A 25669-nucleotide genomic window follows, 5' to 3' on the forward strand; every position below is an offset into this window, starting at 1 on the left:
ACACATCCCTTTTATCTATGAGTTCAGTTCAATTCAGTCACTCAGTCGTGCCTGACTCTTTGCAACCCCATGGACTGCAGCACGCCACGCCTCCCTGTCCATCACCAACTCCTGGAGCTTACTCAAACTCATGTCCATTGAGTCGGTGATGCCATCCAGCCATCTCATCCTCTGTCGTCCCCTTCTGTTCCTGCCTTCAATCTTTTCCAGCATCAGGGTCTATTCAAATGAGTCAGCTCTTCGCATCAGGTGGCCAAAGTATTGGAGTTTCAGCTTCAGCATCAGTCCTTCCAATGAATATTCAGGACTGATTTCCTTCAGGATGGGCTAGTGTGATCTCATTGCTGTCCAAGGGACTCTCCAATACCACAGTTCAAAAGCATCAATTCTTCGGTGCTCAGCTTTCTTTATAGTCCAACTCTCACATCCATACATGACCACTGGAAAAACCATAACGTTGACTAGATGGACCTTTGTTGGCAAAGTAATGTCTCTGCTTTTTAACATGCTGTCTAGGTTGGTCATAACTTTTCTTCCAAGGAGCAAGTGTTTTATCTATAGCTAGTGTTTATCTGGTGCCTCTGATTAGCGCCCAGCCCTGAGAGTTCTTTCAAGCCTAAATTGCCTTTGTATAGGCAAGTCTTCCCCTGACTGTGAGAACCTGCTCCCTTTATTCTCGATACGGTTATTTTTCTGCTAATCTCCATGTGGGTAACAATTTCCTTAAGACACCAGTCTCATCCTCCCTGCCACTGTGGCCCCATCCTTTCTCCTGTACTTCTTTCTTTTCCTGCCCAAACCATCAGGGAGAGAGGGAGGGAGAAGCATTTTTAATCTGGAAAGCCCTCTGCACACGTATGTCTGCTGAAACACTTGGCTTACTCCTGTCCCCTCATAGGCTCTTCCCAGATAGCCCTGGCCTGAAAGGAGCCCATTTTTTTTTCTGCTGCAGCTTGTTTTTCTATTACCAGCCTTCTTAGTTTTTTTTGTGTGTTAGGTTTTCAGCTTGCCTTGCTCTCACTTAGCCGATCAACCCTGCAGTGTGCAGTCCTCCTCGTCTTAAAAACTACTTGATTGAGATGTGATCAACATAAACGAGGGACTTTCCTGGTGCCTCAGACGATAAAGAATCTGCCTGCAATGTGGGAGACCCAGGTTCAAATCCCTGGACCAGGAAGATGCCCTGGAGAAGGGAATGGCAACCACTTCAGTATTCTTGCCTGGAGAATTCCATGACATATAAAAGCTGTGCTATGCATATTTAATTTATACAATTCAACGGGTTGAGGGATAAGTATATGCCTGTGAGACCATCACTGCCATCAAGGCAATAAACGTATCTATCACCTCCCAAAGTGTCCTCCCATCCCCATTGCTGTTACTGTTATTAATATGCGTGCTTAGTTACTCAGTCGTGTCCAGCTGTTTGCGACCTCATGGACTGTAGCCCTCCAGGCTCCTCTGTCCATGGGATTCTCCAGGCAAGGATACTGGAGTGGGTTGCCATTCCCTTCTCCAGGGGATCTTCCCGATTCAGGGACCAAACCCGGGTCTCTTGCATTGCAGATGGATTCTTTATCATCTGATCTACGAGGAACATATGAGGATTATTAATCTGATCCCCATTTAGCTTCTCTTGGTGCTGGCACCAGAGCTGTTCCTTTTGCATAGATCTCATGTGTATGCAAAAGCTGAAGCTGTTGGCTTTTTAGACCAAAATCTGAATGCCTGCCTCTTTGAAGCAGAGTCCCCTCTGCCTCAGCCTCTGAAGGAAGGTGACTCATGGCCCTTTGGAGAAGCACTTGTTGATGCAAGCCTCCCTCCCTGACATTCCACTGGAAAATCAACCCTTTGCTGGCCTGACTAAATTTATACAGGGTTGGCCCCAACAGCTGGTGGCAGCAGCTGGTAGTTAAAATCTCTGACAGATTTTTTTTTTCTCCTCTGAAAAATATTTCAGACACTCTGGTCCCAGCTCCACCACTTGTAGAATTTGGAAGCCATTTATAGCTGCTTACAGTTGGTCTGAGAAGAATTCCTCTCGGTCCTCATAAGTCAGCTCTCCCCTAAGCCATCTGGAGCATGACCCATCCCTGCAAAGTAAGACAGGAAGATCCTGGGGCTGATGGTGCAGTGTGAATTTGATGGTTTTTTTCTTTTAGTAATCTCACTTGGTTCAGTTTAATATATAGGTATACACACACACATATATGTATATTTTAATCACCCCTGAATATTCATTGGAAGGACTGATGCTGAAGCTGAAACTCCAATCCTTTGGCCATCTGATGCGAAGAGCCGACCTCATTGGAAAAGACCCTGATGCTCGGAAAGATTGAGGGGGAGAAGCGGGCGACAGAGGATGATGGTTGGATGGCATCACCGACTCAATGGACAAGAGTTTGAGCAAACTCTGGGAGACACTGAAGGACAGGGGAGCCTGGTGTGCTGCAACCCAGGGGGTCTCAGAGAGTCGGACTCAACTGAGTGACTAAACAGCAGCGTGGGAGGCTTATAAACCTTTATCTGAGCCTATTAACTCTGAACACTATTCGAATGCCCTTTAATCTGCAGTACGTTAGGAGCAGAGAATTGGAAAGCACAAAGTAAAAAGATAGTCAGGTGAGGTGGTGGAGGCAGACGTGCTGGCTCACAGCCTGTGAGGGAGAGGCCAGACTGAGTTTGCAGAGTCCTCAGCCATGGTGCTGTCCAGGGCCTTCCCTTTTAGAGATGGAAAAGTTAAGCTCAGAGCAGTCACCTGGCTGAGATCCCAAGGTGGGGCTTGGTCTAGAATCCAGCCCTCATGACTCCATATACAATTGTGTTTTAGGGCCATGGCATACCTCCTCACTTACATCATAGTCGCTCAAGACGCTGATCATGTGTCATTGACAAAGTGTTTAATTATATTCAGGATTCTCTGTTCCAAAAAAACCCCAGCCGTCAAGCAATTGTCCAACACGCTTTGAAAATTAATTCCGTCCGCAATGAGTTAAAATGCCATCTCATAGACTGTGCGGGGAGATACTGTTATCTGACAGATTCTCCACCGGGACCTTAATTTTCCCCAGTGGTGCCTGTTGAGAGAGGCACGGCTGGGTTGCTGTCCCCAGGATGAGGCTGGCAAGCCTGGGTCCTCCCAGGAGGGAAGGTGTGAGTAGAGAAGTCACTATAGGGGTGAGTTTAGAAGCGTTGCTCTGCTTGTCCCCTCTCTTAAAATTTTCACTGAATTATGAATTGAAGTTGCTCCCTGCCATCGAAATTTTCCTCAAAGATGCTTTTTCTTTTGCTTATAAAAGCCGCATATGTTCAGAATAGAACTAGAAAATAGAGTTAGACTCAACGAAAAAGAAAAGAAACACTGCTAACTTGACTACTGAAAGAGAGTTGCAGTTAACCCCTTGATGTATATATCTTTCCACATTGCTTGGTTTGTTCACTGTCAGTTGCTTCCTGTGTTGGTGTTTGTACATACATGCGTGTATACACACATACAAACAGATACATATATATTCATACGCACATGCACATAAAGTCTTGATCATGCTGCCAGTAGTTTTTTTTAACCTATTTTTAGTTAATAATGGATGTCTTTATTTTTGAATACATGGAGATCTACCTTCTTTTTGAAATTTTTAAAGTTAATTTTCTAACCTTTTTTTCACATGGCTGCAAGTGAGTCCATTCTGTGACTGCTCTAACTTGATTAACTGTCCCCTAGTGTGGACATTCTGGTTGTTTCCTTTTTTTTTTTTTTCCTATTGTGGTCACAGCTGTGATTGGCATCTTTGCTCACACCCTTAATCATCTCCTTAGAATAAATTCTTGGAAGTAGAATGGTTGTGTCAAAAGAAACAGAGTCTTTTATGACTTTTGGTGTGTGTTGCCAGAACTCCTGGGCCGTGTTTTTCCGCTCAGGTTTTATGACTTTGGAAGGCCGATTTTGCCTGTGGTTAAGGATTCTCCGAACTGTGGTCCAGCAGAGACATCCTGAGTCCCTGCGGGCCTCCTCCTCCAGGCCTGCCCCTTCCTGCCCTTCCCTCTCTGCCCATCTCCCTCTGACTCCTCGGGTGTGGTCATCACAGTGCTCTAGGGTCGGAGGGCTTGGGATGGTGGGTGGAACTGTGAAGGAAGGAGGAAGCGTCACAAGATCCATGGGAATAAATAGAAAGGCGTGGGCACAAGTGTGTGCCAGTCCAGTCCTATTTAGAACATAGTTTCGGAACGCTCACCCTGAGCCTCCGCGCCTCTCTTTCGTCTCAGTGCCAAGGGAAGCACTTTGGGGCATGTGAGGCTTTGGGCTGGTTCTCCAGCTTAAGATCGAGCCCCAGTCCCTCGCCCGGGCCTTGTGATCTGGCTCCGGCCCTCCTGTCTCCTTCCTGGTCGTTTCCATCTGTGCTGCAGCTGCAGTGGCCTTTCCGCATTCCTCCAGACCAGCACACTCCTTCCTGGACTGGGCTTTCAGATCTGCGGCTGCCTCTGCTGCGGGCGCTCCTTCCCTTGCTCTTCCGCCCTTGGGACAAAACCCAGTGGAGCGATTAAGGGCATGGCTCCTGGTGTCTGGCTTGGGTTTGTATCCTGGTTCTGCCTTTTACCAGCTGTGCAACCTTGGACAAATTATTCAACTTCTCTGTGCATTGGTTTCCTCATCTGTAAAATGGGACTAATGATAATACCCATCTCATAGGATGGTTGTGAGCATTGAATATGGGGATGGCTGTGAACACTTAGATCTTAGTTCCTGTCACAAAGCACGTGTGAGTAAACATTAGCTGTCACTGAGCTGATCGCTGGCTTCAGCTTATAACGTTACAAAGACATTTTCCCTGATCCGCACTCCAGGCTGGGACCTCCTAGTTTATGTTTTCTTAGCCATTTGTATCTTTCCATCTTAGCAGTTACAACAGTTTTTACTGGATAAATAAGTATTTTTATTTTATTTTTTAACACCAAAAACATTTTGTATCGGGGTAGAGTTGATTAAAATGTTGTGGTAGTTTCAGGTGAACAGCAGAGGGACTTAGCTATACATACACATTTATCCATTCTCCCCCAAACCCCTCTCCCATCCGGGCCGGCACATAACATTGAACAGAGTTCCATATGCTATACAATAGGTCATTGTTGGTTATCCATTTTAAATATAGCATTGTGTGTGTGACCTCCCACAGTCCCTAACCATCTCTTCCCCCTGTTTACCATAAATTTCTTTTCTAAGTCTGTTTTCTGTTTTATAAGTAAGCCCGTTTGTATAGTTTCTTTTTAGATTCCACATATAAGGAATGTCATATGATATTTCTCCTTGTCTGTCTGACTTACTTCATAACTCTCTAGGTCTATCCATGTTGCTGCAAATGGCATTATTTCATTCTTTTTAATGGCTGAGTGATATTCCTTATATATATGTATCACATCTTTATCCATTCCTCTGGTGATGGACATTTAGGTTGCTTCTGTGTCTTGGCTATTGTAAACAGTGAATAAGCATTAAGAAAAAAAAATTTTTTTTTTTTACCTTTGGCTGTTGCCTGAGACTGTAAGCTCCATGAGGGCAGGGACCACCGTACAGGGTTGTTGTAATAATAACATAGTTGTTATTCAGTCAGTGTCTGCTCAAGGACTGAAGTTAATGGTCTCGTTACTGACTGCCACAGAGCCAAGTTCATCAGCAAGAAGTAATGACCCTCCCTGATAAGCTAAGACATAACTGGTCATGGAAGGGTATTCCCAGAAGAGTGAAAGGATATGTGGGACCAGCGACAGTGTCCGGCATCCCTCTGAACTTTCAAAGAAGCCTGCTCTTTGAGGTTGTCTAATGCCAACCTTCTCAGTGGACAAAGGGCCAGTGTAGTTTTTAATTTCTAGCTCACTTTAAGGTCTAAACTTCTGAAAACATATTTAAGAGAATTACTAGAAAGCAAAACAAAGCTCAAGGCCAGGGTTTCTCAACCCGGGCATACTGACCTCTGGGGCCAGATAATTCTTTGTTGTGGGTATGCCCTGTGTATTGTAGGATATTTAGCAGTATCCCTGGATGCCAGCTGCACCTGGCCCTCTGGTTGTGATGACCAGAATTGTCTTCGGATATTGCCAAATGTCCTCTGGTTGGCAGAAATCACCCCTTGTTGAGAACCGCCCATCAAGACCTACAGAAGACAAGCCCCAACTTTCATTACTGGAGTCAACAGACAGAATGAATACCGTGTTCCTCTGAAGGCCTCTAGGCCCTTACCCCGGGTGTGTGTCTTTGTGGAGCAGTAACCAACCCCTCCTGGATCAGCACCACTGTGGGCCATGCTTGGAGCAGCCCAGCTCCTTCCTCTACAGGAAGGGAAACTGAGGCCCTACGTGGGACCCAGAGAAAATGTGCAGTTGAAACACATTGAAGACGTTCAGGAACATTTCTGAGCCTTGGTTTTTTCCTCTCCTAGTTCACTTGTACCAGATGATGTCATCCAGCCGGCTGCCCTTGAAGACCTGGAAAATTCACTCTTAGCTGCCTCGACCTCGCACAGTGATGTCAGCGGCCAGGTCTCCACGGATCTGACAGCCCAGAGGTAGGGTGGGGGTGGGCCGGTGGCTGATGGTGGGACCCTGGGGCCCAGTCTCTGAGGCTGCCTCCCATCCTCCCCTCCCCTCTAATGCCCACAGTTCCAGCCCCCCACCCCTATACCCCCAGCCCCGGGGTGCACACTCCCTTGCATGGGGCTGGGCTAAGTCGCTCAGTGGTATCCGACTCTTTGCAACCCCCTGGACTGTAGCCCGCCAGGCTCCTCTGTCCATGGAATTCTCTAGGCAAGAATACTGGAGCGGGTAGCCATTCTGTTCTTCAGGGATTTTCCCAGTGCAGGAATTGAACCCAGGCCTCCTGCCTTGCAGGTGGAGGCTTTATCATCTGAGCCACTAGGGAAGCTCTCCTGGGGCCTTAGGGATGACCTGAGGGGACCCCAGGAAGGAGCTTTCCCCTACCCGCCCCCCCACCACACACAAAGGCCATTTTAGAGATTTGTCCTCTTGTGTTCTTATTTAAATAGAAGTCCTCCAGGAGTGACATGGTGCTATTTATACTTTCCCAGGAATGACTTAGCTGCCTCTGGCCTCCCAGGACACAAGCTGGGGTAGATGCTTGAGTTCTTTATCTTTGGGAGGTGGTCAGAGACTATAGGAGCCAGCAGCCCACAGGAAAGGGACCAGATCCTGTGCCTTCGCTCAGCAAATGGGCCTGGCTGGGGACTCTTCCTCACCTTCGAGCTGCCCGCCTGCCCGCCTGCCTGCCCTGCCCTGTGTACCCTGCACCCCACCCCTCACCCGTGTGCAGTGTGTTCATTGTGCGTCTGCCTGCGGACTTCACACTTAGTTTATTGAAACCAGGCTTGCTCATAGCCAGCCTTGGGACTTGGCTCAGATGCCTTTACACACACACGCATACACACACATGTAATCTCTCTCTCTCTCTACACACAGGTGTATATATATGTGTGTCTCTATGATGCACATGTATGTATATATATATAAATATACACACACTTCTGGTTTATATTGATATATATGTATAGTATATTTATTATATAATGTATAATTATATAATATATAAATATGTGTGTATTTATATGTATTTATATATATGTATGTATATACTACTTCTGCTTTATTGACTATGCTAAAGCCTTTAACTGTATGGATCACAGCAAACTGTGGAAAATTCTTAAAGAGATGGGAATATCAGACCACCTTACCTGCCTCCTGAGAAATCTGTATGTAGGTCAAGAAGCAACAGTTAGAACTGGACATGGAATAACGGACAGGTTCTAAATTGGGAAAGGAGTACATCAAGGCTGTGTATTGTCATCCTTCTTATTTAACTTACATGCAGAGTACATCATGTGAAACTCAGGTCTAGATGAAGGGCAAGCTGGAATCAAGATTGCCGGGAGAAATATCAATAACCTCAGATACGCAGATGACACCACCCTTATGGCAGAAAGTGAAGAGGAACTAAAGAGCCTCTTGATGAAAGTGAAAGAGGAGAGTGAAAAAGTTGGCTTAAAATTAAACATTCAGAAAACTAAGATTATGGCATCTGGTCCCATCACTTAATGGGAAATAGATGGGGAAACAGTGGAAAAAGTGACAGAGTTAATTTGGGGGGGCTCTAAAATCACTGCAGATGGTGACTGCAGCCATGAAATTAAAAGACTCTTGCTCCTTGAAAGAAAAGCTATGACCCATTTAGACAGATTGTTAAAAAGCAGAGACATTATTTTGCCCACAAAGGTCGTTCTAGTCAAAGCTATGATTTTTCCAGTAGTCATGTATGGATGTGAGAGTTGGACTATAAAGAAAGCTGAGCACAGAAGAATTGATGCTTTTGAAGTGTGGTGTTGGAGAAGACTCTTGAGAGTCCTTTGGACTGCAAGGAGATCCAACCCGTCCATCCTGAAGAAAATCAGTCCTGAATATTCATTGGAAGGACTGATGCTGAAGCTGAAACTCCAATCCTTTGGCCACCTGATGTGAGGAACTGACTCATTTGAAAAGACCCTGATGCTGGGAAAGATTAAAGGCAGTAGGAGAAGGGGACGGCAGAGGATGAATGGTTGGATGGCATCACCGACTGGATGGACATGACTTTGATCAAGCTCCAGGAATTGGTGATGGACAGGGAAGTCTGGCGTGCAGCAGTCCATGGGGTCACAAAGAGTCTCCGACAGGACTGAGCGACTGAACTGAAAGGACCCACTAGGGGATCAGGGCAAGCCCATAGGCTGCCTCCAAACCCTGGTGGACCCCACCCTGTCCAGGGTCCTGGTTGGCTGTGTGGGTTCTCCCCACCCCGCGACCCTAGACAGCCTAGCCCCTAGACCTTTGCCTAGGTAGTGCCTGCTTCCTGGTGTACCCTTCCCTACAATCAACCCCAGGTCTTTCTGGAAAAAAGCTTCCAAACTGGGGAGAGTTCGACAGCTTTTGGAGGAGGAATTGCAGACTGAATCCAGGGGCCCTCGATGGGTTAAGTTACCTTGCTTATGAGCGAGTTACAGCTAATAAACTGATGTGACTAGATTATCACATGGATAATAGATTATCCATATAGATATGGATATGGGGGAAAATGGCAAAATATGGAACGCTTCACGAATTTGCGTGTCATCCTTGCGCAGGGGCCATGCTAATCTTCTCTGTATCGTTCACAATTTTAGTATGTGCGCTGCCGAAGCAAGCACAAACTGTGTGTTGACTCCAGAACTATTTATAGTGGACAGAATTAAAAACTTTTCGCTGAGGGTGAATTCCATTAAAACCAATTCAGCCATTCTTTCCCCACCCCCCTTTTTTTAAACTGTATTAGTGCAATAATAGCTGAATCTAAGGGAGTTATTCACTGAAACTGAGAAAGCGTTTGTTGCTTCACCAATTATAATGCAGATCGCTGTTGGGAATCAACGAACGTATGCAAATTACCCCGGAAGAGGGGCGGAGCCACTGCCGTCCCAGAGGTGTCCCGGAAGCTGAACCTGAATGTATATATACATGTTGTTGTTGTTCATTGTTTTTCAGTCCCTTAGTCGTGCCCGACTCTTTGCGACCCCTTGGACTGCAGCACGCCACGCCTCCCTGTCCATCACCAACTCCCGGAGCTTGCTCAAACTCTTGTCCATTGAGTAGGTGATGCCATCCAACCATCTCATCCTCTGTCGTCCCCTTCTCCTGCCTTCAGTCTTTCCCAGCATCAGGGTCTTTTCAAATGAGTTAGTTCCTCACATCAGGTGGCCAAAGTATTGGAGTTTCAGCTTCAGCATCAGTCCTTCCAATGAATATTCAGGGTTGATTTCCTTCAGGATTGACTGGCTTGATCTCCTTGCAGTCCAAGGGATTCTCAAGATTCTTCTCCAGCACCCCAGTTCAAAGGTATCCACTCTTCGGGGCTCAGCCTTTTATACTGTCCGCCTTTCTCATTCATACATGATTACTGGTAATACCATAGCTTCCACTATATGGACCTGTATTGGCACAGTAATGTCTCTGCTTTTTAAAAGAGCCTTGACTGTATTTTTTTTTTTTTTTTTTGACCTCGGTGTGCGATTGTGGGATCTTAGTTTCCTGACCAGGGATCAAACCTGAGCCCTGAGCAGTGCAAGCACGGACTCCTAACAACTGGTGTGCGTGTAACGTTGCTTCAGTCCTCTCGGACTGTTTGCAACCCTGTGGACCATAGCCCACCAGGTTTCTCTATCAATAGGTTTTTCCAGGCAAAAATACTGGAGTGGGTTCCCATGCCCTCCTGCAGGGATCTTCCTGACCCAGGGACTGAACCCACCACCTCTGTTAATTTTCCTGGGTTTTCAGGCAGTTTCTTTACCACTAGCACCACCTGGGAAGCCCTCCCTCACACCCCCCAACAACTGGACTGCCAGAAAATTCCCCCTGCACACATTTTAATTATATCTTATCAGTAAAACTGCTGCTTTTGGCTGCCTAGTGCGTGGCACTGGGGAGCTATAGTGAATGGAACAGGCTAGGAGTCCCTTCTCCGCAGGCTGAGACCCGAGCCTCCCTCTGAACTCTTTCAGCCACCCTTGCCCTAGGTGTCACTGCCCTTCTCAGATACCTATGGATTATCTGTCTCAGAGGCCCTCTCTGTGAATGGAGGAACTGGATCAGTTGTGACCTCTGGAACCACAGCACCCAGCCTGAGTCCGGCTGGCCCTTGGGAAATGTTGCTGAACTTGAAACGGGTTAGAGGGGAGTGATGGGGAGGGCTTCCTTCTCTGTCTGCTTGGGGGTCAGGGTGTGCTGACCACCTCACAGCTGGCTGTCTCAGGGGGCAGGCCGTCCATTCCTGCTGTCCCGCTGGGACAGTGTCGAGCGACCTCTTCATAAACTGGGAGGAGGTTTGCCTGGTGGAGGAGAAATGTCAGGGTAGGTTGACACGGTAGGAAGCTTTAGGCCAGAAACAGATGCTCTAAGGAGGCTACATGTTGACATCGGATTCTGAATGTTTGTTACTGGTGGGAGCCAACCATAGTTCTTATGTGTGAATTTAACTTCTTAAAGAGAAATCTAGCTGGGGAATAAGACCGTCAGCACCCAAGGAGTATGCAGAAGCTTCTAGGGTGAAGTCAGGCATGCCTTACCGTCCTCCTGCTTGGCTTCCTCCCCTCCCCCATGGCTCTCCCTGACCCACACCGTTTTTATTTTTTAAAATTTCTTTATGTTTATTTATTTTTGGCTGCACTGGGTCTTCTTTGCTGCGTATGGGCTTTCTCTGCTTTTGGTAAGTGAGGGCCACTCTCTAGTTGTGGGGAACGGGCTTCTCGTTGCAGTGGCCTCTCTTGTTTTAGGGGACAGGCTGTAGGGTGCCCGGGCTTCAGGAGCTGTGGCTCTTGGACTCTAGAGCACAGGCTCGGAAGTTGTGGTGCACGGGCTTCGTTGTCTTCTCCAACCAGGGATCAAACCCGCGTCTCCTGCTTTGGCAGGCGCTCTCTTAACCACTGGACCAGTGGAGTGGAGTAAAGACCGGGGAAGTCCTCCCCCACCATTTTAGCAAGGCCAAGGGGCCTCCAGCTGCAGTGGGAGGGGCTCACCCTTAGTGGGGCCTGGAGAGGGGCTGAGATCATCCTTATTCAGAGCTCCAGGGAGACCCAGGGGCCGTAGGAGCAAAGGCTACAGGAGGACTTGGCTGGGCGGCTCTCAGGAGAACTAAAGTCCACTGGGGGTGTTACTGGTGCCCCTAAAGTCCTCTCCCCACCCCAAGACTGTGTATTTTAAACGGCTTGTCCAGGCCCCACTATAGTCCAGTGATGTCTGCTCTTTGAGCTCCCGCTGAGGGCACTTTCTGTGGTCTAGGGGCCATGCAGACTGCTCACTGTAAATGCTCACAACTCCCCCAGTAGAGAGGGGGTTCTGTTATGACTGCTCTGTTACAGATGAGCAGACCGAGGCTCAGCGATACCAATGTGTTCAAGGACATGTAGCTATTGAGTGGCAGAGCTGGGCTTTGAAGCAGGTCCAGCTTGGCTACCAAGCCTGGTTCTGAACTTCTCCCCTGGCTGCAGCGAACTGGGTTCCTTCCTTCCCCCAGGCCGTGGGGTCCTGCCCACACACTGGCCTCTCCCAAGTCCGAGGAAGACATGAGTAAAGACTCCGTGTCACCTGTGACCAGGACCAAGCGTGAACACAGGATGCAGGAAGGAACCGATGACTAAGTTCCAAGGGCTGATTCCATCCATGCTGAGAGCCTGGCCAGCCCTCTGGCTTTATTTTCCAGTGGAGGGATTCGGTAGATCTCTGTGCCGACGAGCGATTTTGGTGCCTTGCCAGCGTGATTGGACTTCTGTCCAGAGTCGTATTGCCCTATTCTTACTGGAAATTGGTGGGGAAGGGGTAGTGCATATTTACTGCCATGCTTTTCCTGATTTTGTGCATTTTGTTGGTGATGTTGCTGTTTCAAAGCACAGGAAGGCTATGATGAGCCTGATGTAGAAAATGCTTGTGTTAGATAAGCTTCATTTGGGTGTGCTGTTTTCTATGAATTCAACATTAAGGAATATATATTGTGTGCATGCCTGCTAAGTTGCTTCAGTCACGTCCATCTCTTTGTGACTCTATGGACTATAGCCTGCCAGGCCCCTCTGTCCATGGGACTCTCCAGGCAAGAATAGTTGAGTGGGTTGCCATGCCCTCCTCCAGGGGAGCTTCCTCACCCAGAGATCAAACCTGCATCTCCAGCATTGCAGGCAAATTGTTTACCACTGAGGCACCGGGGAAAACCCAAGGAATATATATAAATTTATATTAAGGAATATATATTAGCTACATATTAGATAAAATATTTTTAAACAGAAAGTCACATAAAACAAGGTTATATTTTGATTGGTTGACAAAAACGCTATGGCCATTGGCTCACAGGAACCTACCCCTATATTCCCCTAGGAACAGTGGTTCAGTGTTTGCTAATTCAGTGTCTACATGACTTTATAGAATGTAATTACTGCAAATAAAGAGAATCAACTGTACTTCACTTTGCTGCTCTGTGGGAGTAATTAAGAAGGCCATTCTGGGTGTGTGGTGGTGGCTTTTTAAACCTCAGAAATGGCCCTGCCTACTCACCCCATCTGTTTTCGTCTCTTCCTGCTGCCATAACAAAATATCACAGACTGGGTGACTTATAAGCAGCAGAAATTATTGGACTTCCCTGGTGGTCCAGTGATTAAGACTGAGTTTTTAGTGCAGGGGGCATGGGTTCAGTCTCTCACTGGGGCAGATCCTGATGCCACGAGATGCAGCCAAACAAACAAAACAGCAAAAAGTATTGCTCACAGTTCTGGAGGCTGGAAGGCCACAGTCAGGGTGCCAGCATGATTCGAGTGAGGGCCCTCTTCCTGGTTGCAGATGTCTCACCATGCCCTTACAGGGTGGGGGTCCCTGGGGAACTCTGCAGGGTCTCTTTTATATTGTCACTAATCCCTTTCATGAGGACACCACCCTTATGACCTATCACCTACCGAAGGCCCCACCTCCTAATGCCATCACCTTGGGCATTGGGATGTCCATGTATGAATGCCAGGATACAGACATTCAGGCCATAGCATCACCCAAGTTCCTGTTCAGAGCAGGGACAGGAGAGGCAGGAGAGTGAGCAGAGGCAAGGAGGGAAGAAAGCAGAGGGCAGTCTGGAACATCCTCCCTGGAGTTTTTCCACCCCGCCTGAGCAGGGTTGGGACCTTAAGTTAAAAAAATTAAATTTAAATAAAAACATGTTTAAAAAATTCACTAAAATAAGGAAAGTGGGGCTGGAGCATTTTCTTTAAGCCCCTGGAGAGAAAGCAGAGCTTTCTCCCTCCTTTCTGCCGCTACTATTTCTTTGGCCCTCGATCTTTCCCTTTTAAGAACTCTTCTTTCTGAATAAGAACCGCCAGGACACCCTGGTCCTTGCAGCAGTTCTCAAATACAGTGGACCGGATTTCAATGCACCCTCCCCCCTGCCCCGCCCAATTAAAGCCGCTGGAGAACAGCACACCTGCCCCCTCCTCGGGGAAGAGCCTCTGAACCCGCTATGGTGGTTGGGCTTCCCTTTGACTTTCGGCATCCGGGGATGGCACAGAAAGTCCAACCCAGACCCTCTAGAGCATTCTACAAATGACCAGATTGCCTGTGGCCACTTGTACTCCCATCTGTTCAATATTTTCTATTATTTTAAAAATAAGCAGCAGAATTGCTTTTCAATTGAAACCATGCAGCTGTACTACCATTTGTTAAACAGAGTAATATAAGGCACCCTGGTTACATCTGGGAACTCTGGTGTTTTTCCCATAGTCAGGACTCCAAGCAGAGGGGTCTTTTTAGATCTTGAGGACTCCCTGGATACAGCTGGGAAACTATTCACTTGAGTCATGTCCGCGGGGTCCAAAGGTTAGCATGCCTCAAAGGAACCCGGTTCCAGCCCAGATTTCTGCTCCATTCCTTGAGTGTCTGATTCAGGAGGTCTGCAGAGGGGCCCCCCCGCCTCCGCAAACTTTGCGTTTTTTACAAGTTCCCAGGTGCTACTGCTTCTGCTGGTCTGGGGTCCGCACTTGGAGAACCGCTGGGTAAGGCAGTTGTGTCCAGATGCTTTCTCCTCACCTGTCAGGCTGTTCACAGCTCCTCAGGGTAGGGAAGTCCTGACCCAGCAGCTGGTGTCTGAAGTTTCTGATTAATCTCCAACTTCAGACAGGAGAGCCAGGGCCGGGGGAGAGCCCCTGCTCTGTGTGACAGCCTCTCTAGAGTTTCCCGATTCCGAAACGGAGCTTCAGGATTTTCCAAAGTTGAAAGCACAAGGAATTCATAGTGACTTGCAGCTTCTGTTCTTCCTCTTGCTCCAAATAGCGTGGTTTCTTTTGGTTTCCTCTGTTTGTACTGTGAGTTTTTTTTTTTTTTTTTTGTCTTTCTGCTATGGATGTGCCTCAGTGGGTTTAACTACTTCAGAAAGGTTAGCTGAACCTTTATTTAGGCAAGTACCTTGTTAAAACTGAATGATAAAGTGGGACTGTTGTTTTTTTTTTTTAATTTAGAAAAGGAATCACCTAAGCTTCCCTGGTGGCTCAGAGGTTAAAGAGTCTGCCTGCAATGTGGGAGACCTGGGTTTGATCCCTGGGTGGGGAAGATCCTGGCAACCCACTCCAGTATTCTTGGAGAAGGAAATGGCAACCCACTCCAGTATTCTTGCCTGGAGAATCCTATGGAGGGAGGAGCCTGGTGGGCTACAGTCCACGGGTTGGGTCGAAAAGAGTCGGACGCAACTGAGCGACTTCACTTTCACTTTCAAGTCTCTTCTGAATAACGGGATTCCTTTACACCATTTCAGAAGTACATGTTGAAGCTATTTACATGCTCTTGAGACAAATTTACATAACCAGTACCCAGCAGGCTGAGTCACTTGGTTGCACCTATATTTGTTCAGAACCTTTGAGTTTCCAGTGTTGAGCTGGGTGCTGTTAGGTTGAAGCACATGAATTGCCACACTGGCAACTGTCAAAATATTGGCAATTTCATATGGTTCAAAGTAGCACAGGATCTTGTTCTTGGTCTGCTTTTTCATGGTTCTGAAGCTGCTTTATGTAGTAGATAGGTTTAGACTTTCTGAATAAGAAGTTAAATCTTGGATATCTGATGTCAGCTTCCGGTTGGTCCTCTGAATCCACATCTCTGCATTCTCTGTAACCACGCAAGGAGTCTTGTACCTGGAGAGAGGATGCAAAGGACTGGGAAAGACAATGGTGGGAATTAATGGGCTGGATGGTCCAACCCAGATCAAAGCCTCTTGTGGTCTTGGGATGGTATTTACGACTTTTCCTTTAGTTAATATTTTCCTTCCTGATTAAGATTTGCTTCAGCCAAGTTTAATAGTAATTTCTCCCCTCTGAGCACAGACTCGCTCTTTGAAAAGGGTATGAATGTGCTGGGTCGGAATTGACAAGCCAGCTCAGGGTTAACGTGTGAAGCCAGCCTACAGCTGGCTGGACATCTAAAGGTCAGTGGTGTTTAGGGGCTGTGTACATGCTCACGTGGGCTGCTGCTGGCAACTGGAGATCTCTTAATGTGCCTGCTTTGGAGTTTCCAGCCAATTTGCAAGCCTCTCTGGGCACCTTCTGATTTTGGCTCAGCTGCTTCTCGGTGGCTGTGTCTCGAAAGAGGACAATCCTGGATCTCCCATCTCGATGACTCCTTGTATCAAACCCCAGGCCTCTGCTGGACTGATTGTCTGGTGCTCCTATGGACTGAGAGTAGCTCTCTAAGCCAGCAATTTCTAATTGCTTTTTTTTTTTTCCTTTGGCTTGCATTGCACTTTCAGTCTGAGCCGAGTCTTGGCCTTAGCTCTTGTCCTATTACGTGATCGTGTGCACTTGGGGATTCAAGAAGAATAAAATCAAGGGGCCTGTGAGGAAGGGGCTCTTGGGCTAATACCTTCCAGATGGCGATGTGAAATGGGAGATAAGATGCTGCCGCCCATCTGGCCCGACAGGACGTGATACGCTCCGCTCGTATCTTTGGGGCTGTTATCACCCTCCCGTGACAGCCAGGGTCAGTCTGGTGTTTGTCCTTGGACAGGGGCTTAACTTGGCAACTCGAGCCACTCTCCGAAATGAAATCTGCTGTCAGGTCAGTGGGGGTCTGCCAAGAAGGACTCAAAAGCCCTGAACAGGGACTCAAAAGACCACAGTTAGTGACAGCAAATCACTGCAGCTGGGCCTGGAGGACGGTCGGGCTGAGTGCAAGCCCCGAAGCAACATCCTCTGTGTTCTCTGGTTCTCTGCGGGCAGAGACTGCGTCCTTCATGGTTAACAGGACCAGCTGTTGGTAGTGGTGACCTTGGTGAGGTCCTGCATCAGGGGAGGCCAGCTCTGACCCGTTAGTAGTGGTTCCCTAGGGATCTGTGTTGAGAAGGATTCAGAAGTCTCGTCCAGCTGGGCCTCTCAGGAAAGATGCCTTGATCAATAGGCCATTTCCATCTGCTAACAGTATGGTGAGTTTATTTGCCTTTTTTGGGGTCAACTCTTCTCTTAAAAAAAAAAAAAGAGGCGGGGGCTTAAATTAAATCAGCATTTCCTGCATCTTCCCAAAATACAAAAACTTAACAAGAATTTGAATTCAGTTTCTTTGTTATTCCATAGGAAATATTGATTAACTCCGTAAATGGGAAAAGGGATTAGTGGACTTTCACAACCAGAAGGGCCTTCACAGTCCTATTCCTGGCCTGTTTTATAAGGACAGAGGTCAAGGGCAAGTGAATGTAAGCGTCTTGCAGAAGCCACCTGAGAATGCGCTGTGGACCCTGTCTCAGGGTGCTGCCCACCTCAGTGCTGGGCTTGGCAGCTGTGCTGGAGTTCCCAGTGAGGCTGGGAGTGGTACTGGACATCCGAAAGGACCTGACTCACTGGGGATGAGGTCCCTAAGACGAGTCATTGCTGCTCAAGGGAGGCTTGAGTGGACAGGAGCTGGCAAGGGAATGCCAACCTGGTTAACTGCCTCTCATCTGCTCCAGCATCCCGGCCCTTGGCAGCTCAAGAGGCTTTTCGGGGCGGGGGGCCCTATGGAAGCTTTCCCTCGGAGGCCAGAACCAGGGCTAGCTTCAAGGGCATATGACTTGGGCAGTTGCCCGGGGCCCCGTGCTTGGTTCAACACTCTGCCATCACCTTCCTGAAAGTCTTACCCTTTTGGAATGCGGGGCCCTGCGTTTTCACTTCGCTTTCATTTGCATTGCTGCGGCTTATGTTGCTGGTCCCACCTCAAGCTGGTTGCACTCTGGGATTCCAAGAAGAGAAGATCGTTGTCCCGCTGTCGGTGGCCCGCATGTCTGGGAGGCCAGGGGCAGGAGGGAAAGAGCTGCTCGGTGTTTCATCCTTGCTCCCGACCTGGCTCTGTGCTGGGGGCTGGAGAGACCACGGAGGCCGAGACTCTAGTCAGAGAACAGGATGAGTTAGTAGAAAACAGCGGGAGACACAGAAGCCAGGCTCAGCCCAGCCCAGCCCAGCAATCCAAGGCGGGCATCATTACCCCTGCCGGGGGTGGGGGGCACTTCCTTGCTTATGGGGTCAGCTAGGAGGGGTGCTAGGAGGGCTTCCCAGGTGGCGCGAGTGGCAAAGAACCTGCCTGCCAATAGAGGAGACACAGGAGATTCGAGTTCGATCCCTGGGTTGGGGAGCTCCCCTGGAGAAGGGCATGGCAACTCACTCCAGTATTCTTGTCTGGAAAATCCTATGGACTGAGGAGCCTGGCAGACTCTAGTCCATAGGGTCGCAAAGAGCCAGACAGGACTAAATCCACTTAGCACAGGAGGGGATCTGAGAGAGGTAGGTGGGGATTCAGGGCAAAGACACAGAGGCAAGAAGCTACCAGGAGCCCCCAGAATGGCTTGGTGGGGTCAGGACAGCGACAAGGTAAACCTGCGAGGGAACAGAGGCAGGCTGATGGAGCCCCAGCTTTTGAAGCCCAGGAGTTTCACCTGCATTCTGTTAGATGTAAAATGTGGAAAGTGGGCGAGGGCTTCTGGCAAGGAAAGGACCTCATCAGGATTCAGGGTGGGGCATTCTGGTGTCTGGGGGAGATGGATGCAGGGGACAAAAATAGGACGTGCCAGAGCCCCGCTCAGAGAGGCTGCCAGCTTGGACCAGTGGGACAAAGAGGGCAGATTCTGGAAGGAAAAAGGAGGTGACTCAGCACAAAGGGTGATCATGGGGGGAGAGTCCAGGACAGTTTCAACTTCTGGTCCAGGGCCTGCATGGCTGATGGGGCCACTTGCCAAGCTGGGGAGAAATTGGGGAGGGGAGGAGGGTGAGGAGGGAAGAGGAGGAGTTCTGTGGGGTTGGGAGGCATCAGTTGGTGCCCACGTGCCAGAACATCAGTCGTGAGTCACTGAGTCCTTCCCTGTTGGGACCTGACCTCCCCGCCTCTGGGGTTGGGCCAAGGGCAGGCTGCAGACCAGGAAGGAGGGGTGCCGTCATTCTTAAGAGAGCTGTTGAGTCATTTGTTTGGTGCCTTTAGCTGATGGGAACAGGCGAATGCAGGACGGGTGTGGCCATGGTGATCAGGTGCCAATGGAGTGAAGGGTGGAGGGGGCAGGCACCCTGGTCTCCTGGCCAGAGAACTGAGGGGACCCCAGGGCGTTCTCGGGTGGGGACAGTCAGCCTTGGGGCATCCTCATCACAATGAAATTGCCTTTGTGCCTCCTCTGCGGGCCTGGCCTTCTTCTGAGCCCGCAGAGCCTGCCCTCTGCCAGCGTTTTCAAAGACGGAGACCTTTCCTTGCTCTTTATTGGGAGTCGTAAAGTGCAGAACCACAAACCGCGTCACCTGTCCTCGGTTTGCATTAAACAAGACACTTCATGGCAAATAGAAGGAGAGTAAGTGGAAGCAGTGACAGGCTTTATATTGTTGGTCTCCAAAATCACTGTGGACAATGATTGCAGCCATGAAATTAAAAGACGCTTGCTCCTTGGAAGGAAAGCTATGACCAACCTAGACAGCATATTAAAAAGCAGAGACATCACTTTGCTGACAGAGGTCCGTCTAGTCAAAGCTCTGGTTTTTCCAGTAGTCATGTATGGATGTGAGAGTCAGACCGTAAAGAAGACTTGAGTGCTGGAAAGCTGATGCTTTTGAATTGTAGTGCTAGAGAAGACTGCAGACCCCTGGACTGCAAGGAGATCAAAACAGTCAATTCTAAAGGAAATCAACCCTGAATATTCATTGGAAGGACTGTTGCTGAAGCTGAATCTCCAGTACTTTGGCCACCTGATACGAAGAGCCAACTCATTGGAAAAGACCCTGATGCTGGCAAAGATTGAAGGCAAAAGGAGAAGGGGGTGGCAAAGGATGAGATAGTTGGATAGCATCACCAACTCAAGGGACATGAATCTGAGCAAATTCTCAGGAGATGGTGAAGGACAGGGAAGCCTGGTGTGTTGCAGTCCATGCGGTCACAAAGAGTCGGACACGACTTAAGCAACTGAACAACAGCAAAATAAGATCTTCAGAGGGTGTGCAGAGAAAGGGGCCCGGCCAGTGTAATTTCTTTAGAAAAATAAATTTTAGACTAGGAGTTTGGGTTTGTGAGTAGCCTGTTCACTGCTCATGAATAAGAATAAATGTCAGTTTCCAGATGGTAAAATGGCTTTCTTAAGGAGTTTAACAGCCCCCAGTAATTTGCATTATTCATTTGAGTCATTCCTTTATGAAATACCTTCCCAGGTGGCCCTAGTGGTAAAGAGTATGTCTGCCAGTGCAGGAAACTCGGGAGACACAGGTTTGATCCCTGGGTTGAAAAGATCCCCTGAAAAAGGAAATGGCACCCCACTCCAGTGATCTCTCCTGGGAAATCCCATGGACAGAGGAGCCTGCTGGGCCACAGGCCATGGCGTCACAAAGTGTCGGACGTGACTGAGCATGAACATTTACAAAACATTCCAGCCACTGCCCACGTTGTTACAAACAGCAGTGTGAACGGCGGAGGCATCGTGCCGTCTGCAACCCCGCTCTGAACGTTTGCTGGTCCTGTCCACGAACTCATTGTAATTTTTGTTCACGTGTGGATTGCCTTGCTCTGGGCTTATCCAAGGTCTTTACTCTCAGGTCTGCTTTGCCCCTTGTTTCCATGAGGCCCAGGGGCGAAGGTCTTGGGGGTTCCTGCTCTGCTCCTGCTCCCCAAACCTTGTGTGGTCATAGCCCTTTGGGAGCCCTTCCCCGCTCTTCCTCTGCCCGTCTGAGTGAGTACTGGGGGTGGCCCGGCTAGACGATGGGCTGCTGGGATGACTCTTGACAGGTGCAGCCCCTGTCCTCAAGGTATTCAGTCTCCTAGTGGTCTTCAAGTCCCTGGTGGTGCGTGTCACTGAGGAGGAGTTAGGGGCTTCCGGGTGTGTGCTGGGGAGTCCATTAAAAGTGGACGGGGAAGAGGCTAAGGATTCAGAGTCTGGGTTCACATCCTGGCTCCACTTCCCACTCTGTGACCTGGGGCAAGTGACCTCACCTCTCTGAGCCTTAGTTTTGTTTTTTTTTTTTAACTTATTTATTTTTAATCGAAGGGTAATTGCTTTACAATGTTGTGTTGGTTTCTGCCATAGATCAGCATGAATCAGCCATGGGTATACATATGTCCCCTCCCTCTTGAACCTCCCTGTCCTACCTCCCACTCCATCCCACCCCTCTAAGTGGTCACAGAGCCCTGGTTTGGGCTCCCTGCGTATGTGTGTGCGTGCTCAGTTGCTTCAGTGGTGTCTGACTCTGTGCGACCCTGTGCCCTGTTAGCCCCCCAGGCTGCTCTGTCCATGGGGATTCTCCAGGCAAGAATACTGGAGTGGGTTGCCACGCTGTCCTCCAGGAGATCTTCCCAACTCAGGGATTGAACCCACGTCTCTTATGTCTCCTGCTTTGGCAGGCGGGTTCTTTACCACTAGCGTCACCTGGGAAGCCTTTGAGTTCCCTGAGTCATACAGCAAATTCCCACTGACTGTGTATTTGTATATGCTTCCAGGCTAGTCTCGTCATTCAGAAATATCAAACGCTTCACAAGTTTGCGTGTCATCCTTGCACAGGGGCCATGCTGATCCTCTGTATCGTTCCAATTTTAGTGTACGTGCTGCCAAAGCAAGTACTGGGCTTAGTTTTGATCTCTGTCGAGCGAGGATGATGGCATATAACTCAGAGGTTGTTGCAGGGGTTCCTGAGGTTACATACGTGAAGCTCCTAACACAGGACCAGGTACACAGGGTCAGGCACCTAGAACAGAGCCACTCATGCCTGGGCACCCAGGGTCAGGCATGTAGGAGCGGGCCTCAGCCAGGTTGAGCTGCTGCTGTTTTTATAGCTGTTGATGAGTGAAGACCATGCCAGGACTCAGAATTGCTTGCCTGGGCAGGGGACGGGGCTGCACACCCGTCCTTCAGGCCAGGAAGCCACCTCGTAGGTGGACTTGGAGGAGGTGGAGATTAGCAGAACCTTGACACGGAAGGCCAAGCCTCCTGCCTTCCTGCCGTGGGGGAGCTTCCTGCAGGAACTCACGCCCACAGGGAAGAAATGAGTCCCCGCCACGAGGCTGTGAAACTTGTAACCCCAGCTTCGACCTCTGACTGGGCTTCAGGCTCTGTGCTGAGTCCCTTCTAATTCCAGCCCCACCCCAGACAGCCGTTTGGATAGCCGGAGAGGCTGGGAGGGCTGGCCTTCCCTGGAAGTCTGTGGGCGGCATTGCTCGTCTTGCTTTTGCCAGAGGGGAAAATGAAAACCTCTTTTGAGCTCCACGCCTGGTGCCTGTTGGCTCCAAGGGCGTGTTTGCAGGTGGCCGTCCTTCCTGCCTTCCCACCTGCTGGAGACCACCCTGCACTCCCAGCGTTTCCCTGTGTGTCCAGCAGGGGGCACTCACCCATTGAACCAGGGACAAGGCTCTGCTCTGAAACACCTTCAACCAGGGAAAAGGCATCCCGAAAGGTCCCTGGTGCAGTTTCCTTGATTTACCCATCAGCCGCTCCACCTTGATTTTTCTCAGCCTCAGATTTGGTGGGGGCAAATCCTGGGGAGTTTGCAAAATTGTATTTTAATTTTCAACTCGCAGAGATTCACTGCCTATTAAAAAGCGATTAGAAAGGACCATATGAAACAAACACAAAACTCCAGACAACTCAGCTCAGACTGTTCTGACACCCCAGCTACTCCGTCAAAGAAACCCAAGGTTCTGCTGCAGCCTCCGTGTGGAGGGGGATTCACGGCCTGGCCTGGGGGCTGCCGCACGGGAGGATGAACCCCCCTCCACTGTGCCTACGCAGAGGCCTGGGGAACTCTGTGGGGTGCCCTGGCCAGCAGTGTGCTGGGTCTTTAAATACCCCACGCCATGTGTGTGGGTGGGTTGGGAGGGATGAGAGGGGGCTGATGAATGTGCCGTTAATGAGCCGAGTTCCACTGGGAATAATTCTCCCTTTGTGTCCCCAGCACCATCCCAGCTGCTGCCCGTGTGGATCTCACTGCCCCAGCCTCAGAATACGCATCTTTGCCTTCCGCCCCAGCTGGTGATGGAGTCGAAGCTTCCGTTCCCTCCTGCCAACGTCTGGCCAAGGACTTAAGCAGGTATTGTACAGAACCCTCCTTCCTAGCTGCTGCCCCCAGAGAGGAGGGGCCTCGCCGTCTCTGCCCCATAAACCCTGAGGGAGCTGCATTTAGGAGGGTGCCAAGAAGGCATTGAGAGTTTGGACCTGTGATGCCAAGTATGATCGTTTGGCCTGTGGTTGATCTGAAGTTTACCCTTGCAAGCAAGCTCTCCATGTAACAGTGGGGACACCCTGTGTGAGCGTTCATGTATTAGTATTAGTCGGCGTATTCCAGAGAAGCAGTACCAATAGGATATGTATTCACATATACAGGCATAACTTATTTTATTGTGCTTTGCAGATACTGAGTTTTGTATGGAGTGAAGGCTTGTGGCAACCCTGAGTTGGGAAGTCTGTTGGTGACATTTTTCCAACAGCGTTTTTTTTCACTTCATGTTTCCGTGCCACATCAAACTTTCTCACTACTATATATGTTACGATCATCTGTGACTAGTGACCTTTTGCATATCTACCGATTTTATTTATTTATTTGCCTGCACTGGCTCTGAGTTGTAGCACGCGGGATCTTTAGTTGCGGTATGCAGACTTTTAGTGCAGTGTGTGGGGTCTAGTTCCCCGACCAGGAATGGAACCCAGGCCCTTAGCCAGTGGAGCACCAGTGAAGTTCCTGTGATCAGTGAGTTTTGATGTTACTTTTGCAAAAAGATTTTCACTCATTGAAGGCTCAGTAATTAGCATTTTTCACTGATTAGCATGTTTTAACAGTATTTTTTTAATGAAGGTATGCACATTGTTTTTTTTACACATAGTACAGCCCACTTACTGGTCTACAGTATAGTATAAAAAATTTTTTTTTGCATTGGGAAACCAAAAAATTCTTGTCACTCACTTTATTGTGATACTTTCTTTATTATGGTGGTCTGAAACCAAACCTGTAATACCTCTGAGGTCTACCTCTTTAGCCTGGAGAAGGAAATGGCAACCCACTCCAGTATTCTTGCCTGGAGACCCCCATGGATGGAGGAGCCTGGCAGGCTACAGTCCATGGGGTCACAAAAAGTCAGACACGACTGAGCGGCTTAGCACTACTACCTCTTTAGAGAGAAATTTATCTTAAGGAATTGGTTCATACAAATGTGGAGACTGGCAAATCCAAAATTTGCAAGGCAGACCAGCAGGCTGGAGACCTGGGGAAGAACTGATCTTGTAACTGGAGTTTAAAGTTAAACGTCCTGGCAGACCTCCCTCTTCTTTGGTGGATCTTATTCTTTCTGTCTTAAAGCCTTCAACTGATTGGGTGAGGTCCACCCACATTATAAAGGGTAATCTTCTTATTCAAAGTCTACTGGGTTAAATGCTACTTTCATTGGAAAAGTCCCTAATGCTCGGAAAGACTGAGGGCAGAAGAAGAAGAGGGTGTTAGAGGATGAGATGGCTGGATGGCATCACTGATGCAATGGACGTGAACTTAGGCAAACTTCGGGAGATGGTGAGGGACAGGGCGGCCTGGTGTGCTGCAGTCCATGGGGTCACACAGAGTCGAACAGGACTGGGTGACTGAACAATAACGACTCATCTAAAAAAATATCTTCACAGTGACATCTACAGTGGTGTTTGACTAAATGAGTACGATGGCCAAGTCAACGCTTAAAATTAACCCTCACAGCAAGTAGTCAGAAATCCTGTTTCATGCAAAACAATTGATGCTGATTAGAGACTTTTCTGCTTAGCTACTAAGTCCTCTGAAGAATGTTCTTGGACAGCCTTTTCTTGTGTAGAGCTAAACACACCTTGATGTGTTGTGAATGGGCAGCCTGTGACCTCAGAAAGTCTACTACTGGGGAGGCAGTAGGTAGGGATGGAGCTAGTCTGAGTCCCTCTTATCTGGATGGTGCATCTTGGAGTAGAAGCTCTTTCCCTCCCATCATCTCCTGAGATCGACCTGCTGCTCTGCTGGTCTGGAGACGCAGAAGGATGGATGGGATAATTTATCTGCAACCCCTCAACTCCTTGGTGGCAGAGCAGGAACCTCATCCTACCCCTCCTGGTTCCAGGACACTGCTTTATCTACTGCTGCTGGCCTCAGGCTGAGTGAGAAAGGTCTGGGAAGCCTGGCTTCTGGTGGTGAGATTGCATGAGCCTTTATTTATGGGTGTTTGGGGAGCCCCTCTTGGTTTGCCTTAGGACATAGTAGGTGCTTGATAAAAATGTGTTTAAGAAAGAAGTAGGGTTCTTAAATAGTCTGTCCTTTAGTTTCTTAAAAAGTAAGCATGCATCTACCATAAGTGAAGTCGCTCAGTCATGTCCAACTCTTTGCGACCCCATGGACTGTAGCCTACTAGGCTCCTCTGTCCATGGGATTTTCCAGGCAATAGTACTAGAGTGGATTGCCATTTCCTTCTCCAGTGGATCTTCCTGACCCAGGGATCGAACCCGGGTCTCCCACATTGTAGACAGACACTTTACAGGAAAGCCATTTTCAGATATTTATCCATGAAAAATGAAAATATGTATCTACCTAAATACTTGTATGTTTATAGCAGCTTTATTCATAATCACCCCCAAACTGAAACAACCCAAATGTCTACCAGCTGGTAAATGAAT

At 48.7% G+C, this 25669-nt stretch overlaps 1 protein-coding gene and 2 non-coding genes across 26 annotated transcripts in view; 1 reads left to right on the top strand and 2 right to left on the bottom strand.

Annotated features, from left to right (window-relative positions):
- TACC2 (transforming acidic coiled-coil containing protein 2) overlaps positions 1-25669 on the top strand; it is a 227924-nt gene that overhangs the window by 106181 nt on the left and 96074 nt on the right. For all 24 annotated transcript variants that reach the window (XM_040254908.1, XM_040254916.1, XM_040254923.1 and 21 more), the window contains 2 exons: positions 6432-6557; positions 22950-23084. In XM_040254908.1, the coding sequence (XP_040110842.1) occupies positions 6432-6557; positions 22950-23084 (261 nt within the window). The remainder of the gene's footprint in view (positions 1-6431; positions 6558-22949; positions 23085-25669) is intronic.
- On the bottom strand, positions 9114-9221 carry LOC120873998. The gene has a single exon (XR_005723572.1). It is a non-coding gene; the product is annotated as a U6 spliceosomal RNA (small nuclear RNA).
- On the bottom strand, positions 21518-21622 carry LOC120874003. Its single transcript, XR_005723577.1, has one exon. It is a non-coding gene; the product is annotated as a U6 spliceosomal RNA (small nuclear RNA).

The sequence above is a fragment of the Oryx dammah genome, unplaced genomic scaffold (genome assembly GCF_014754425.2).
Source record: "Oryx dammah isolate SB20612 unplaced genomic scaffold, SCBI_Odam_1.1 HiC_scaffold_14, whole genome shotgun sequence".
In the NCBI taxonomy this organism is placed as follows: domain Eukaryota; kingdom Metazoa; phylum Chordata; class Mammalia; order Artiodactyla; family Bovidae; genus Oryx; species Oryx dammah.